Below are 17,300 nucleotides of genomic sequence, written 5' to 3'. Positions count from 1 at the left end.
TCCTAAGATGCTTCGTTGATCTTATGTTTATGTTTTTATGTTGATTTTCGAATGGTTGCATGTTGGTGTTGTGAAGCAACAGATTGTAGCAATATGCCCAGGACAAATTCCCCCTCTGGGACAATAAAGTGTATTCTATTCTCTAAATGTAGGGCTGCAACCAACATGGCTGGTAGATTTTCAAAGTTACCAGCCAATCAGATTTTCCAGGGAAAATAAACCAGAATATGAATGCCACTGAATACATTTAAACATCCATGTTTCTTTAAATAGTTTTTATTTGGGTTTAAATAAAACATGTTAAATATAAACATTTACTTTCAAAACAACCATGTTATAACAAAATAGCTTAATGGTGAACAGAAGATAAAGATCATGTATCAGAGTCCCCCTCTGAGTCTGTGCCACTCTGGATATGCTCAGTTCCTGCTGCTCGCTCTTTGTGTACAAACTCTTTGTCGTCCCCTGTGTCTGCAGCCTTCCTCTTTTGGTTTTTTAACTCCTGTGAAATATCTCCACTTATGTTGAGTTTTTTTCCTAACTAACTTGACTACTTAATTTCAGCTCCTCTGGTTTGTTTCGCACTGTTCCGTTCATCTTCTCTGTTTCAGTGTAGCTCTTAATCGCTACCACACACACACACACACACACGTAGCCAAAGGTTGTATGACACGTCACGACACAGTGTTGCCAGATAAAGATGACGTTTCTAACCCAAACACACACAACACCGCCCAAATTTCTTGGCTTTACAATGTTACCTGTCAAGTAAATTTTTTAGCAGGTGTTAATTTAAAGCCCTGGCTGCAATTAAGGATTATTTTCATAGTCGATTAATCTGTTGATTATTTTCTTGATTAATCAATTAGTTGTTTATTCTATAAAATGTCAGAAAATGGTGAAAAATGTTGATCAGTGTTTCCAAAAGCCCAAGATGACGTCCTCAAATGTCTTGTTTTGTCCAAAACTCAAAGATATTCAGTTTACTGTCACCGAGGAGTGAAGCAACAAGAAAATATTCACATTCAGGAAGCTGGAAGAATCTTTGCAGCTCTTTGTAAATACCCACCATGTTTAAAAGTGTGGCCTCTCCCCTCCCCCAGAGTGTGCAGCATGAATACACGTCGGTGCTGGCCTGCCTGGTGAAGACCTTTCCTACCAGGAAGGAGTTCAGAGACCTGGTGCAGCTCACCAACTACAGTGACCTCGAGTCTGACTTCTTTGAGCACATGAAGCACATCCAGGTAAGAGAGAAACCAGGAACACTCACTCCTATCTCCCTTTGGATCTGTCATATGTAGGGCTGGGTTTAAAAAACGGATTCTCCAATTCAAATCAATCTTCATCTGAGATTGATCTTTTAGGAGGCTCTTTTGAGTGAAGATATTGGTATCGTATGAAGGCTAACGTTTGGCGAGCGATAAACTGCCAAATGGCCATTTTTACAGATGTATGGTTTTAGGTTTACGGTCTCTGCATCACACCCTATGCACTTAAAAAAAAACACTTCATACTACTATCTTTTTTGTCCCTATGTAACTGCTTTGGGCTCAATTCTTAACAACAACATGAATATTTTTAACAATGCACCAATTTACAGCATTAGTTCTCTGAGAATCTCTTTCATATCCAAGCAAAACTGATATTGTAATCCAATTAATATTGAATCAAATTAAATCTAATTAGAAATCAAATCCAATCGTTAACTTGTGAATTGGAATCAAACCGATTCAGGAAATCAGTGGCGATAACCAGCCCTAGTCATGTGTGTGTGTGTGTTTTCTTCCTGTTTAGATCCACCGTCGGGGCCGTGCCCTCAGGAAGTTAGCCAAGCAGCTGACCGAGGGCCAGGTGGTGATGACACCGCGTTCCCTGCAGAATTACATCATGCCGTACGCCATGACCGCCCTGCTAGATGAGAAGATGCTCAAGGTGACTCCAGACGTGCATTCAAAACACCTGTGGTTTGTGTGTGTGTGTGTGTGTGTCTGTCTGACCCCTTCCGTCCTCCCACATTGCAGCATGAGAGCATGATATCGGCGTCGGTGGAGGTGGTGGGCGCTGTGTGTCGGAGGCTGACATGGTCCAAGTACCTGTACTACCTCAAACACTTTGTCCACATCCTGCATACAGCGCAGGCTGAGCAGAAACTGGCTGTCAGGTGGGGTCCTCTGTTACTGTTTTGCATGATTTCCACTGACCTTTTGATTTGTTGATGCATTTCGTTAACTTTGTATTAAGAGACTCCCTCTCCTCCTCCTTTCCTTTTCTCCCTCGTGTTGTACCGCTATAACTCCAGTTTGCTGGTCACAGTGCTGGAGGCTTTCCATTTTGACCACGAGACCCTCAACAGAGAAATGGAGGCTGCCAAGGCCAGAGAGGGTGAGTGACTGATCCCTTTTTATTTTCTTCTTCTTTAAATCCTGCTTGTTTGAAAGAGCTCAGACTACTTTAAACGAACACAAAGTCTGATAAATGTAGATGCCGTAATGCGTCCAATTTCAAATTGATAAAACAAAACCTCCTAAATCAATCTACGTATCTTTATCAAGCCGGGAGTGTTGCATTGGACGCAGATGATGATGATGATGAGGAGCAAGCTGCAGCCGACGAATTGGACGCAAGCGACGATGAGGAGGCGATGGAGGTGGACGGCAAGACCGCTCCATCGGCTGTCCCTATGGAAACGGACCCCACCAGTGGAGGAAAAGATGTCCTCTCTAAGGAAGCAGCCACCCCTGAAGCCAAGGGGCCAGCAGCTCCTTCTAAGCCCAGCGCAGTGGCCAGCGGGCTGCCGCAGAGCAAAGAGGAGCTGGAGTCTCTGATCAGCGGCATCCACACCACTGTTAGTAACAGCGTGCTGCCTCGCCTGCATAAGTGTCTCACTGCAAAGGTACCATTGTGCATGCACACATACAGTCGTAATCGGTTCTGGAAGCTCCGAACAGCAGTGTAATATTGGAAGTGTGTGTGTGTGTGTGTGTCTAGATAAAGCGCGACGATGAGCACAAGGCAGTGAAGTCGAAGGATGTGAAGGATGAGGAGGTGGCGAGGATACCGATAGCCTTCGCCATGATCAAGCTGATGCAGTCTCTGCCTATACACATCATGGAGGCCAACCTGCCTGGGTATGCATCTGTGTGTTTGTGTGTGTAAATGGACTGCATTTATATAGCGCTTTTCTAGTCTTAACTACTACTCCAAGCGCTTTACACACTACAGGCACCATTCACGGTACAATAAACATCACTGCCTCTATCGCTGCAACAAGAAAGTTTGAAAATGAGCGTATGAGGGTAAAATTGCACATTTTGTCTGTCTGTGTGGTAAATATTTGTGTGTGTCATCCAGGATCCTGATCAAGGTGTGTGTGGTGCTGAGGAACCGCTTCCAGGAGATCCGCGACGTGGCGAGGGGAACTCTGGTGAAGATCATCGAGACTTTAGGCTGCAAGTACCTGCAGTACCTGCTCAAAGAGATGCAGGGGCTCCTGGCCAAGGGCTACCAGGTAGGAGCACGCAACCACACAAGCATGTCAGCATTGTCTTTGAAAAATCCTAATTTCTGCCCCCCCCCCACCCCCCCAGGTCCACGTGCTAACATTCACAGTATACCAGCTGCTGTCCGTCCTCAGTCCGACCCTGAAGAGTGGAGACCTGGACCCATGCATGAACATGCTCATCGATGTAAGAACGCTTCACACCACAAACCCACATAGACTCCACTACGTCTAATAATAATAAAGGGGGCTTAGCATTTCTTCTTCTTCTCCCCTGTTGGTCAGATCTTCAACAACGAGCTGTTCGGGCCTGTGGCCGAGGAGAAGGAGGTGAAGGGGATTGTCTCCAAGCTGATGGAGGCTCGCCACAGCAAGAGCATGGACTCCTACGAGCTGCTGGCCCAGTTTTGCAGCAAGGAGAGCGTCACCAAGTTCATTTTGCCACTTAAGGAGGTGAGGGGATCAATATATTTAAACTCGGATGATTCAGGAAATCAGATGATTTGTTTTTTTCCCCCCTTAAAAACAAAAGCAGTTATACATATACATAAACATAAAGCTTTGACTTTCAGATTCTGGAGAATTCCTGCAGTCTGAAGGTGTGTAACCGGGTGAGTGCCGTGCTGCGGCGGCTGGTCCTGGGTCTGCTCGTCAACGAGGGCATGACTTCTCATGATATCTTACTGCTGTGCCACAGCCTGGTCAGCCAGAGTCTGCCGCTGCTCACCAAGAGAGACCGGTATGAATGAAGACACACACTCGCACCAATATACAGGCAATGACTTTGGTGCTTATTTACCACCGACGACACTGTGTGTGTATTTTGTAGAGAGAAAGCCTCAGCTAAGCCTCCCCCAGACCCCCGACTGCCTCCTCCCAGCTGTCTGCTCCTGCCTCCAACTCCAAAAAGAGGGGGTCAGAAAGCTCCAGTCAGCAGCCGGACCAACATGCACATCCTGGTGGACTCTGGCCTCAAGGTGCACATTAAAAACACTACCCGAGCTAGGATTCTGTAACGTTTAGTTACGATTAGTTTTTTGTTTTCTGAAATGTTTGCCATCATGTGTGTATCTTCAGCTGCTCCACCTGAGTCTGAAGAAATCTAAGGTGTCGTCGTCCGAGGCCTCTGCGCTGGAGATGCTGGATCCTTTCGTACTGCTGCTGCTCGACTGCCTCAACTCCATGCATGTCAAGGTACAAGCATTTAATGTTTACACGGGTACCTTTTTTTATCAGCCTCAAATTGAGATTATAACATGTACTCCCTCTTCCTTCGTCCCAGGTGATCACAGAGGCTCTGGTGGCGTTCACTTGGCTGTTAAAGTTCCCTCTGCCAGCAGTGGAGCAGAACGCCGACCAGCTGACTAAGCACCTCTTTGTCCTGCTGAAGGATTACTCCAAGGCCGGAGCCGCCCGCGGGGAGAACTACAACCTGGTCCAGAACTGCTTCAAGGTACCGCTCATAGTAGTAATAAATACACACTCATGTACACATCTGAAGATAAACAGGTGCTAGCTGACGACAGGAAGTGTTTGTTTCTGGAATATTAGAAGAGTAATTAAATCATTAAAGAAATTACCTTTTTTTTTTAACTCAATTATGAATGCAAATGCGTTGGAGAAAAATAAAGATACAACTGCTGCTTTGATTTATGATGTTTATTCTGTCCATTTGTCTCTCAGGCCATCACCATACTGGTGAAGAATGTCAAAAGCAACCAGATCTCAGAGACACAGCTGCAGGTGCTGCTGGGATACGCCGAGGAGGACATCTACGACCAGTCTCGCCAGGCCACTGCCTTCGGCCTGCTGAAGGTAGCTGGTCAGATGTTGACCTGAATGTGGGGGAAAAAAAAAGATTCCAGAAACAAAACCTGCCCCCTGAGCTATGTGTTTTTACATGTGTATCTGTCTCGTCCAGGCGATTCTGTCCAGGAAGCTCATTGTTCCAGAGATGGAGCAGGTGATGAAAAAAGTGGCCAAGCTTTCTGTCACCGGCAGCAACGCTATGATCAGAATCCACTGTCGACAGGTACTCGCACATAAAAAAAAAAGACATTTTTCCTCTCTGCTGAACAATGAAAGACAAACATGTTTTGAAAATCTTGTGTTCAGCCAGTGTTGATGTTTTTGTAGATCTATCTGAAATACCTGCTGGACTACCCACTGGGGAAGAAGCTGAGAGAGCACCTGGACTTTGTGGTGGCCCAGCTGCCCTACGAGCACGACACAGGCAGGGAGTCTGTGCTGGAGATGCTGGCCTACATCTTCCAGACTTTCCCTCAGGTGAGTACATTTCCTCTCAAGTCTGCATGTGGACCAAAAAACAGAGTTTGGTTAATTCTGAATGTATATGACTGCATCATCACCCAGGAAACATTAATATGATTGATAAACCCAGATCACTAGCTTCAACATTAAAGTTAACACATATTACCATCGCTGATAACTTTATCATTCTCCGCTCAGAAACTGCTGCTGCAGCACAGCGGCCTGTTCTTCGCCCCGCTGGCCCTGGTCGTGGTCAACGATGACTCAGCGCGCTGTAAGAAGATGGCCGCCATGGCCATCAAGACCCTGCTGACCCAGATGGACTTGAATAACCAGAACACCCTGTTCTCCCTCGTCAACACTTGGCTGAATGCAGAGAAGGTACACATACACTCTCGCAACACTTTTATCCAAAAGAGAATCTAAATCAGCTGCTTTTTGTAATTTTAAGAAGAAAGTTTATATTTGTAACATGTTTGTGTGGCCACTAATCATTCTGAATAAGATCTAATCTAAACCTCTAACCTGCCCTCCCAGGCCAGCCTGCGGCGTCTCGGGGCTCAGGTTTGCGGTCTGTTCGTGGAGGTGGAGGAGGAGAGGTTTGCCCGTCGCATGGACGACCTGCTGCCTCTGCTGGAGAAAGAGATAAACCCTGACAACTACGAAGATGTGAGGCGACACATTCACCTCCTTTGGCCTAGAAGAAACGCGTGGAAGCGGAAGCATCCTAACTCTTGTGTGTCTTTCAGATCGAGGAGGAGCAGGACGAGAGAGGAGCAGACAGGCTGCTGTTCAGTTTTCTGACTCTCCTCACCAAACTGAGCCAACACTGCGGCCTGCTGGAGCTCAGCAAGCCTCACGACACACTCAGTCGGATCTGGGGTAAAGAACCGACACACCACCTCGCTATTGCTTACACGTACACATTCCAAAACACACTCAGGTTTTTGTTCTCCTGCAGGTCACATTGAAGCCCACCTGCGGTACCCTCACTGCTGGGTGTGGCTGACCGCCTCGCAGCTTTTTGGTCAGCTGTTTGCAGCCCATCAGGCGGAGCAGCTGGTTGCTCTCTGGAGAGGAGAGGAAGTGGATGCTTCCCCTCGGTCACCAGCCACAGCCTTCATCACCAGCAGACTGGACAAAAGGGTTAGCACTCGCTTTTCCAGCTGTGATCTATTTTCTGCATCTTACTTTCATTGTTTGAACAAACTTTTTTTATTTCTGCCTTCTTTGACGTTTAGATGAGAGAGTTGGCGTTATCTTTCTGCCATCAGCTACAGTCCAAGTTCTTAGACACGGCGTCAGGAGAGCAGGTGCCTAAACACTATCTCAAACACATTTCTGTCTAAGCTAAATTCAAATCACACATTAAATGTAATTGACCGGAATGTTCCGCCCACAGGTGATCAAGAACCTGCTGTTCGTTGGCAAGGTGATATACCTCATTTCCCCCGAGTCTGACATCACGGCTCCTCAGGAAGGAGTGAAGGAGAGGGAAAACGGAGACGACGAGGAGGAGGAAGAAGAAGAAGAGGATGACAAGGATGATCGGCCTCCCTCCCTGCTGTGGTTGATGAAGAAGCTGTCGCTGATGGCCAAGAGAGAGGCAGCATACACTCCCAAAGTTCCCCTGAAGGTACATAGAAGCTGGGAGTTTAATGTCTCCTTTTCTGGTTAATTTCCTCCAATGACTAGAAACCAAAGAGCCTTGACTTACTAAACTTAGTAGTCTTTATCGAATCTCAGGGCGCTATAAACCGTACTGTAATATAACTGAATTTTCTTTGCCTCTACTCTCTCCCACAGAGAACGTGTGTGTTTAAGTTCCTGGGCGCGATAGCCATGGACCTGGGGAAGGAGCGGCTCGGCCCCTATCTGGCCACTATCATCACTCCTCTATACAGGGAGCTGGACAGCACCTATGCTGACCAAGGTAACCACTTTTAATGTCTTTAAAAAAAATAAACTTGGTCTAATTTGTCAAGTGAGAAAATGGTAACAGTAAAATAAACCTCAGACTTCCTACAAAACTTGCTAGTGATTCCTCTGTCTATGTCCAGATCCCACCCTGAAGAACCTGGCACAGGAGCTGATAGAGCTGCTGAAGAGACACGTGGGGCTGGAGAGATTCTCTCTGGCCTTCTCTGCTGTCCAGAAGGAGTTTTCACAGAGGCGAGCGACACGCAAACGACACAGAGCCATGCAGGTATGTATGATGGCCACCAAAGCCCATTCACAAACGCACAAAAGCAAGAACTTAGTTCCTAGCAATCAATTCACGTCTCCCGTTTTCCCAGGCGGTGGCTAACCCAGAGATCGCAGCCAAGAAGAAACTCAAGAAGCACAAGAACAAAATCGAAGCAAAGAAGAGGAAGATCGAGTTCCTTCGGCCCGGATATAAAGCCAAGAAGCACCGGAGCCATGCGCTCAAAGACCTGGCCATGGTGCAGTGAGTCGTGGGCTACCTAGCTGATAATCTAATCCATCTCTTCTGTTAGGTATCCAACAGCAGGATTATCTACATAGCTTCGCTAATGACATCAATTCCTATGAATGTTTTTATTTTCCTGCTGTGAATGAAGTGTCCTCAGATTTATATCCTGTGAAATTAAATGTACAACTTTTTGTAAGTAAAAAAACAAAAGATGAGACATCTTCTGGTATCACAATTTTGAAAATCAAATGGCCTTAACACAAAATGGTACAATCATTGATATCAATCTTTACTGAGAATCATTTTCACTGTACAAGCAGATATAAATATGCAACCATAAAACTTTCAGCATACATTTAGTGTTCAGTAACTAAATTACTAATATGCCAAAGCTGCACTCAAGGGTTTCGATGGAAAAAGACTACTAAATTATCTTTTAAATAACAGGAGGAAAATAATATCAATCTATGGCATTGTATCTACCTAACTATATAGTACAAAAACAGCCCAGGCTGCAGTAACACTTGGCCAGAGGAGGTATAGTACTTTTGTTTTCACTAATTGAGGCTGAGTTTCCAAAAGTAAATCTGAACATTTCATGCAATCAGGTAGCTGCTTCTCAGTGATAATGTGTCCTCGTCTCTGTTTGCTTAGTTTAGGAGCAGGACTGGAATTTTTAATGTGTGTGCTTATAAGGGAAAACGCTGCATCTTGCTGACTTTACTACATGCAAACTACTTAACCCTTCTGACAGAAGAGAAAGCTAACATGCATTGTTCAGCGAAGAAATGTTAGAGTGGACAGCATTTTCACAGAGCCTTATTTATAGATTATTCTTAACTCATAACTTATTTTAGTGTCGACACTTAAATGGAATCGCAACATTTAGCACGTCGGTTCACAGGTGTCAAGACTTTTTTTTGCATTTCCAAGACACAAAAATGTAGTTACTAACTTGTCCATCGCTCAGTCATACATGCTCTCTAAAACCTTCACTTCCTCCGGCCACCAGATGTTACTGCATCCTTCTCTTGTAAGTCCCAGGCGTGAAAGGCATTGGGAGGGCTTGGCCAAGGCTTCAGGTGGGTTGGAGGTGGGGGAGGAGTGCAATCACTGGTCCAGTGGGTCGTGGAGAAGGGTCAGACACATATACAGAATGGGTGGGAGCCTTTACTGCCGACTCTTCAGGGAATCCACCAGCCTACGAAGACAGAGCAAATATAATTCAGCCAAGGCAAACAATGAACAGAAAACATGTTGTGCAATATGAACAAATGCACTTTGAGATCTTCACATTGTCTATTGCTTTAAAATGACTGGCGTGCTCACCTCTGACTGGGAACAGTACAAATGTAGTTCTGGATAAAATCATCACCTCATTTCAGATATTAAAGAGGATGTTGAGTTGTTCCTACTGTACACCTATTTAAAGGCATACTATGTAACTGGTCCCACTACAGGTTGTCTCATGGGAACTACAGCTCATGCGGCTGTAGTTCCCATGAGACAACCTGTAGGAGGACTGAAGAGGGAACAGTTACATATATAGTCAAGTATGGTGAAAGCCTACCATTCCATTGCCTCATCCAGGCCTGTGCCCTTTGTGGCCGAGGTCTTGAAGATCTGCCATTTTCTGTCTTTGAGGGCGGGAAGGCCCAGAGAGTTGGCCACCTCAGTGGGAGTCATTGCCTGGTCCATGTCCTGTTTGTTTGCAAATACCACCAGGATAGCCTTCTTCAGCTCTTCTTCCTGAATAAAACACAAGGTAAAGAAGAGGGAGCCAGAGATGAGCCTGTGTAGTGGAAGTCGAAACCAGCAACTAAATACTTGAAATGTAACCACTCTTACTGAAAATACTGAATTTATAGATTTGAAATGTTTCACTACAAAAAACCATCCGTCTAAATATATGACGACGTTTCCACAAGGTCATTTTAACAGGTGCACTTCAAAACCATGGCGTCCCAGAAGCTACATTTTTCATTGTCAATGTTGTAATCTGAGTAATTAGAGCAACCAGATTTTTTTTTAACCCAATTTAAGGTTTAGTTCAGAATTTGACTAATTAAATTTGAGCATCTAGAATTTTTTTTTTTTTAAATATTGGACAACCTGGTTGGTTAACAATGAAAAAATAATGTGGTAGGACAAATGGTTTTCGGGGGATAAATAAAGGCATGTCTTCTTAAATTCAGTAGTATTTCAATTTCAACAAAGTACTCAGTACAGTAGTGGTTTTTATAGGATTAAACTGACTTGTTTACAGCAACCCACACCAATTTTTATGGAAATTTAACAATTACTTTCCACAATATGTCAAGAAGCAGTGTTGGACAAATGTATAGTGTGACCTCATGGTGGCAGTAGAGGGAAAGTGAAGGTATTGTGGGTAAATGACTAGGATTGATCCTCTGCAGACATTCAATGTCATAAAAATCTATCCAGTAGTTGAGGATGAGCCCGCTTACCTCCAACATGGCCACCAACTCAGACTTTGAGATGCCCATCCTGTCGCGGTCGCTGCTGTCAACCACGTAGATGACCGCATCTGTGTTGGAGTAGTAACACCGCCAGTAGGGCCTGTCGAGCAGAGGGAGGAGCACGGTGGGCAGATGGGAAGCAGAGACAGAGGAGGAGGATGGAGAGTTAAGCGAGAATTATACTGGACGCAGCCCAGCTGGCGCATACAAATGTGACGTCATGGGATCGCCGTGACTATTTATACCCGCGCTGGTGCTCGCGTCACTAGTTGCAGTCTTCTCCTGAACAGCGGTGGCGCCAATGAGCAAAGGCTACCGACGTTGCTCTTTCTACAGACTAGAAGAACAAAGTAAACAACGGCAGAACTGGCTGCAGCATTGCCGTTAATGCTTCGATTTGATTGGATGACCTACTTCGTCGGATCAAGCCTTTCATTCATCTTAACCCAGTAAGTTTACCAGAGAGACTTGCAGTCACTCAGAGTCCTGGCATCCGGTTGTCGGCGAACCCGTTCAGGCCTCCCGTTTCCGCTTTGTCGCGGGCCGCTGAAAAAAAAGGGCCGTGCGCAACAGCTGGGCGCGCGCCATAAATCGGGCACGCCGGCAGGATATTACGTCATTTTGATGTCACGATGGCGCGCGCCGCCTTGGATGCGTCTAGTATAATTCTCGCTTTAGAAGAGGAGGTCCATCAAAGTAGGGCTGTGCAATTAATCACATTTTGATTGCAATGTCACTTCAGCTCCTAGTGATCACAGAAACAATGTAAGCGCTCAATAATTTTGCACATTACGTTTTGCATGTAAACTTAGTTTGTCTTTTGTTCTAAAATCACAGTTTAAGGTGTTTTCACTGTTGATTTGTTTCTTAGGTTCAATAAATGCAACATCTTTCCAAAGGTCAACGAGTAATCGTGTTAAATAATCATGATTTCAATATTGACCAAAATACTTATGATTTTTCCATAATCAAGCAGCCCTACATCAAAAAGCAACTAAACAAGGTGCAAGAATGAAGACAAAAACGGAGTTAATATTGGACTTCCATTCATCAGGTTGAAACAACTTCAAAATAAAACTGGTCTGCTGAATGTAAAGACAACGGTTTGCCATATCAACTTAATATGAAAACGTTGTAGGTTTAAGCAAATAAAATAAAATGATACACTGAAACATCCTTATTGTTTCTCTTTGTTTACCAGTAAAACAATGTTAGGCCTACAGGAAGCAGCAGAGCCACCATACAACCTAAGGACTTACTTACCCTTCACTTTCTATTTTTGTTAAGGTAAGTTATACCTTGATTTTATTTGGGAAAAATCAAACTCACAAACTTAAAAAGCAGTACTATCGAAACAGCAGACAGGAAGGTGGTATTGATACAGTTAATGCTTTTTAAATTAACTGGCTTAAAAGATGCCTGGCAAACCCCAATTCTATAGGAGTCTTCATCCCTAACCACATTTTTGATAAAAGTGGTGGTCTCTCTTTTGGTCTGATATGCAATTACTCACCAAACAGACTTCCTGTTGCTTTATCAAAAGTTTCATCAGCAGTCTTAACTAAAGCCATTCCTTCAGGTTTGATCCATCTGATTAAGAGTCATGTTTGTTTTAATGAAGTAACTATATCACATTATTAACCTACATTGTCTTTGAATGGTACTGAATTACATGATCATTGTAAAAACTAAATTATTCGAAGAGGTAAGTCTTATTGGAATTCACATTTGGAAGACAAAGTGGAAACAAACTAGGCTTTTAACTCATAAATTTTGTATTTTTAACAAAGTAAAAGAATTTTGGTCCTATTTAAATCGTTTCATTTTCCATCCTCCCGGGGTCATTCATACTTTTACTTTAAAGGATGTAATATGTTACTCTGACAATAGTAAGGATACCTCTCTAATTTATGTGGTTAACCTTTTTATTTTACTAGGAGAATTTTTCATCCAGAAGGAAAAAAAAAGTCTTAGGTTTCAACTCTCATTCCCTCTTTTAGTGGAATTTAAGTCACTTCTTTTGATAAATAATAAAAAAGCAATACATTTATAAACTGTTATAAGAATGTATTTGATGAGCTTCCTTAACACTATATCGGTTATTTAATATTGTTGTGAAATGAAGTTGTACATTTATAGAGTGATTGTGTATCCTGTTATAATTAGGTGTTGAAATTAAATCAAATAATCGATTGTCTAATATTCCATCTAGAGAATGTGTGACGTGCACCAACACCGCCGAAACAAATTCCTTGTATGTGTTAAAAAAACGTACTTGGCAATAAAACCCTTTCTGATTCAGATGTGTCGGATCAGATCAGACATGGACGATGCTGCATCGATAATCGGCCGATTATTATCGATTATTTCTGTTTACAATGTAATGTATGCCTAACAACCTTTCTGTTTATATATTCTGGTATGTTTTGCACATTCAGGAAGTGCCATGGGCTCAGTGCTGTAGTTTAATGCATCCAATTTATTTAGTATTAGAGCACTGCAGAATGTTTTGTTTTTGAAGCTTGAAAAGCTATGAATTAAATATCCTATATGGCTTTAATAGAAACATTTGACGCATCGCGATATCGAAGACATGATAATCGTAATCAAAAGATCAGTGAAGATTCACACCTCTAGTTATAATTGTATATTTTTACAGTACAAGTTTGTTTTCATCCCTAATTTACTTACTTTTCTATATTTATTTATTTATCATCCGATTAGATATCAGAAACTTTTTTGTGTATATAGATTCTTTAAGTCTACGTATATTTTATGTAATGTGTTTGTTTTTGCTCTCGGACATTGTATGTAACCTATCTAGCTTTTATTGTAATTGATAAATTGAAATGAGAAATAAAATGTATTTAAAAAAAAAAAAACCCTACCTGATACTTGTCTGTCCTCCCAGATCCCACACCTGGAACTTCAGATTTCTGTATGTGACTGTCTCGACGTTGAAGCCGATTGCTGTGCGGAGAGAGACCCAATTAGGTACAGTCAGGGCAGAGAATGGTTTAGAGATCATTACCATCGTCTTATCTGGATGTGCAGTGTGAATGTTCTGCTGAAAACTGCGATTATGATATGCACTGCAGTAAACACTAACGGGAGAGAAGGGCAGGAGCAGGATAATCATGATTTTGTGGTTTTGTACTTGGTAAGTCTTATAAAATCTTTTAGTGCATCCATTTGTAATCGGAAGTTGGAATTTCAGAGTTCAAAGTTGGACAACCTCACAGTACCCCAAGCTCAAAATCCAACAATCCAACTTCTCTGTGCATCAACAGTAGTGAGAACTGTTAGTAGCATACAGTTATTAGCACTTCTGTCCTATTTGTGTCTCCCTAATATAGTCTTACACACGGTATGGTCAAACTTCTATCTGTGAACATGCTGTTCTGTATGCACAAAAATAGCGTAATGCGCTGCTATCGACTGGTATGCTAACAATGGCTAACCCCTCTGTGAATTCCCACTTGTTAAATCGAACGCAGTCAACTCTGGTGTGATGTCATAACCGGCTCCGGCCTCCGAGGTAAATGGAACGCACCATATCCCTCTGACATGAGATTGTAGCATATTTGAGTCAAATTAGTTAGACCACTACAACTAAATGGTCAGGGTTCCTTTAATTATAAAACCTACTATCTATAGTATTCTGTCTTTATTCTGAATATGTGGTGCTCCACAAAGATCCTCAAATCAACAAACCACAGTGACACGACGTGTGTAAGCAGAGTTTGTGCTGTCATGGTAGAAGTACTAATCATAGTTACTCCACCCTGAGTTTTGTTTGCAAACCTGTCCATAGATGAACAGAATACCTTAAAGGGTAGCATTGGGGATTTTTCAACCTACATTGGTCCAGTAATTAAGCAAGATCGCTGCAGTCGGCAGTCAGGCTCAGATTAGTGTCTGACAACGTTATGGAAAAGATTTCTAAGGAGGTCAACTTTTCTGTTTAAGAGTAAGATCCTTTTTTATAAACATAAAAAGATCCGTGAAATTGCTATTGCTAAAGCCACCAGACTCAACATTGTAAAATACACTTCATTCAAAGTTGACGGACACAAAAAAAACAAACAATAAAAAGCCATTTATGGTCATCTTTCCACTTTTCCAACAATCACAACTCTAGTTTTGGTTTAAATAAACACAGTTTACCGATTCATGTTCAAAATATGTTGATATGATGAATGATATGACTCTACACACGTTGTTGCTTAGAACGGTTTTGCTTCAAACCATTTGCATTCAAACTGCTGTTTTAGTATTTCTGTCTTTCATGTGTTAATCATGAAAGCTGAGTGACCTTGCAAGGAGCACAGGATGCATCCCTGAGGGCAGAGCGCATAATGTGGAGGAGATGCCGGGCCTGACAGAAGAAAAGCTACCGATTGCACGAATCGAATAACTAACTTGACTCCCAACTCCTTTAAAAAGACACTGTTGTGAACACTCTTCAGTCATTTTTCTGTACTTGCGCTGAGGTGCTGTAAAACTGACTCTACTTGCAAGTAAAAACGAACTTTGAGAGAACTCCAGTGATTTTGTCCATTCTTTGATAAATAATTATATTAACACACGCAGACAGACAGTATTGTTGTTAAATGGAGTCTGGTGGGTTTAGTCATAGCGATTTCAGAGCCATTTCTGGTTAAACAAAGAGGATTTTACTCTTTAAAAAAGGTCTCTCTCTGTAGGGATCTTTCCATTATGTTGTCAGGCACTTAGAATAACAACCTGAGCCTGTCAATGGCAAAAACAGCCCTTTTAGTCGAAAAAAAGGACGATGCACATTTGCCCTATAGGATTACATTGCAGCCCGGTTCATAGGGCTGGGTATCGTTAAAAAAATGTTCAATACCGGCACCAATACCGTTACTTCAATACCGGTTCCTAAACAATACTTTTTTTGATACCAATTTTATAAAATAAAAATGAATTACATTACTACACATTACAGCACAAATCTTAGTATTTATTTCTCAGCTCCTACTACGTCTACACCCGTCTCTGTGCGTAATGTTGAGTTTTTCCTGCGTATCTCTACGACGTGTAACGTTAGACAGCCAATCACAGACATGATTAGATCTTGGTAGGAGCATGCTGCATGCTTACTGAATGACGAGGCAAAAAGTATTGAATTCTGTACCCAGCCCTACTGGTTCGAGGGTGCTGCTTCCCCCTATCCTATCCCCTTTGATTCTTGAACATTTTATGGAGGTTTTATTCTGATGGCCTTTTAATCAAACTGTGTTTTTTCTCCTGGTATCACAGCTGCCCCCCCCCAACATCAGCACATACTCTATCAGCTGTAATTAATGTAATTGAAACCAGTGAAACTTGTTTCTTTTTTTTTTTTTTTTTTTGCTCTACAGTCAAAGCACTCGTGTGTCAAAGAAGAATGTTGACTAGACGGGTTGCCTTTGTTTACCAAGCCTCTGCATGTAGAAGCATTTGCCTGCAGGATTACTGGTCAATGCCATTCATAATCTTATTACTGTACATAAACAGGCTGTTCTCATACCATTAAAAAAATAGTGCATCTGATGAACTGAGAGTTTAACTGATATGAATCTCTTAGGATGTTGTTGTAAGGAGGACCAGACAATAAATATGTATGGAAATAGAGCAAACCAGTACATACTGGGGATTGTGGTGACCACCTCTCCAACCTGCAGCCGGTATAGAATAGTGGTTTTTCCTGCACCGTCCAAACCCAGGATCAGAATCCTCATCTCCCTGGTGCCGAACAGGCCCGAGAAGAGACTAGAGAAGAAACCACCTGAAGAATGGACACAGTTATATTACTTACCACTAATATAAAATAAAATAGTTAGTTAATCAATAGTAAATCAACTGCCAAAGTTCTAAAAGTATTACAGAAACTGAATGAAATGTAAAAGGCATGAAAGTTTAACATAAATGAGCTTTTCTACACGTGGAACCATTTCAAACCTGCCCTAGCTCGTTCCCTGATTTGCACGACAGTGGCCTTTCTCTGTCACTCAGGTGGTTGAGCAAGTTAGCTGAGGTTAGCTTAGCTTCAGCTTGACTGAATTAATTGAAGACTGCAGGTTGTCGTGCTTTGTCTCTTATGTACTTGAGGCCAATATGTAGATATTATAAAACAGCTAGCCTAAATAGCTTGGAAACAAGACGTTTAGGAGCTTTCCACACAAAAACACCATGGGTTAAAAACATACGTTGTTCACAGTCAACAGCAAACTAACGTTAGCTAGCTAGCAACAGTCGCACTGCGCGTTAAATGAGGCAGGCAGATACATAACAGGGTATCTAATTATTCATACGCATATAGGTTAGGCACTCAGGACAAATACATCTTTTATCGACCAATAGTTAAAATACTCACCCATTTCGATAAGACAACGGTGCTAATCAGCAATACAGTGGCAGCTGAGGCAGACACCTTCTTCCGTGTGGTTGACGTGTCGCTGAACTATCACCAACTCTCGCTTCGATTTTGATTCGCAACGTTCGCTATATTCAAAATGCCATGTTTAACTGTAAAATTGACTAAAAGCAATTAATAGTGCAAGTTTAAAAGTGACACCAATATAGTTGACACATTAATAGTCTTTTAGAGTTT

The 17,300-nt window shown here is 42.5% G+C and overlaps 2 protein-coding genes across 3 annotated transcripts in view; one reads left to right on the top strand and one right to left on the bottom strand.

The window, feature by feature from the left end:
* The window catches only part of utp20 (UTP20 small subunit processome component), a 28,733-nt gene extending 20,312 nt beyond the window's left edge, over positions 1 to 8,421 (top strand). For both annotated transcript variants that reach the window (XM_078281548.1, XM_078281547.1), the window contains exons 37-61: positions 1,104 to 1,244; positions 1,795 to 1,932; positions 2,022 to 2,161; positions 2,300 to 2,382; positions 2,553 to 2,893; positions 2,989 to 3,128; positions 3,352 to 3,508; positions 3,588 to 3,686; positions 3,785 to 3,952; positions 4,072 to 4,238; positions 4,329 to 4,476; positions 4,577 to 4,693; positions 4,782 to 4,952; positions 5,183 to 5,314; positions 5,421 to 5,531; positions 5,636 to 5,785; positions 5,969 to 6,151; positions 6,308 to 6,439; positions 6,520 to 6,652; positions 6,732 to 6,916; positions 7,012 to 7,083; positions 7,173 to 7,406; positions 7,577 to 7,703; positions 7,831 to 7,976; positions 8,068 to 8,421. In XM_078281548.1, coding sequence (XP_078137674.1) covers positions 1,104 to 1,244; positions 1,795 to 1,932; positions 2,022 to 2,161; positions 2,300 to 2,382; positions 2,553 to 2,893; positions 2,989 to 3,128; positions 3,352 to 3,508; positions 3,588 to 3,686; positions 3,785 to 3,952; positions 4,072 to 4,238; positions 4,329 to 4,476; positions 4,577 to 4,693; positions 4,782 to 4,952; positions 5,183 to 5,314; positions 5,421 to 5,531; positions 5,636 to 5,785; positions 5,969 to 6,151; positions 6,308 to 6,439; positions 6,520 to 6,652; positions 6,732 to 6,916; positions 7,012 to 7,083; positions 7,173 to 7,406; positions 7,577 to 7,703; positions 7,831 to 7,976; positions 8,068 to 8,223 — 3,771 coding nt within the window. In that variant the 3' untranslated portion in view covers positions 8,224 to 8,421. The remainder of the gene's footprint in view (positions 1 to 1,103; positions 1,245 to 1,794; positions 1,933 to 2,021; positions 2,162 to 2,299; positions 2,383 to 2,552; positions 2,894 to 2,988; positions 3,129 to 3,351; positions 3,509 to 3,587; positions 3,687 to 3,784; positions 3,953 to 4,071; positions 4,239 to 4,328; positions 4,477 to 4,576; positions 4,694 to 4,781; positions 4,953 to 5,182; positions 5,315 to 5,420; positions 5,532 to 5,635; positions 5,786 to 5,968; positions 6,152 to 6,307; positions 6,440 to 6,519; positions 6,653 to 6,731; positions 6,917 to 7,011; positions 7,084 to 7,172; positions 7,407 to 7,576; positions 7,704 to 7,830; positions 7,977 to 8,067) is intronic.
* A 51-nt stretch (positions 8,422 to 8,472) lies between these two features.
* Positions 8,473 to 17,171, bottom strand: arl1 (ADP-ribosylation factor-like 1). The gene is made up of 6 exons (XM_078281551.1): positions 17,064 to 17,171; positions 16,338 to 16,475; positions 13,573 to 13,654; positions 10,673 to 10,784; positions 9,775 to 9,953; positions 8,473 to 9,405 (listed from the first exon to the last, which is right to left on the bottom strand). The coding sequence occupies exons 1-6, from the start codon at positions 17,065 to 17,067 to the stop codon at positions 9,375 to 9,377; spliced, it is 546 nt and encodes a 181-aa protein (XP_078137677.1). The 5' UTR covers positions 17,068 to 17,171; the 3' UTR covers positions 8,473 to 9,374.
* Positions 17,172 to 17,300: the final 129 nt, after the last annotated feature.

This window comes from Sander vitreus, chromosome 23 (genome assembly GCF_031162955.1).
Source record: "Sander vitreus isolate 19-12246 chromosome 23, sanVit1, whole genome shotgun sequence".
NCBI lineage: Eukaryota > Metazoa > Chordata > Actinopteri > Perciformes > Percidae > Sander > Sander vitreus.
Note: the sequence above shows the minus strand (reverse complement) of the source record. Positions and strands in the feature narration are given on the sequence as shown.

Bases quoted from the DNA above. Each gene is read 5' to 3' on its own strand.
- arl1 (XM_078281551.1), bottom strand. The intron at 13,655-16,337 runs GTATGTACTGGT...CTCTCCGCACAG, and splicing joins GGTGGTCACCACAATCCCCA to CAATCGGCTTCAACGTCGAG. The intron at 9,954-10,672 runs GTAAGCGGGCTC...TGTTTTATTCAG, and splicing joins AGTTGGTGGCCATGTTGGAG to GAAGAAGAGCTGAAGAAGGC.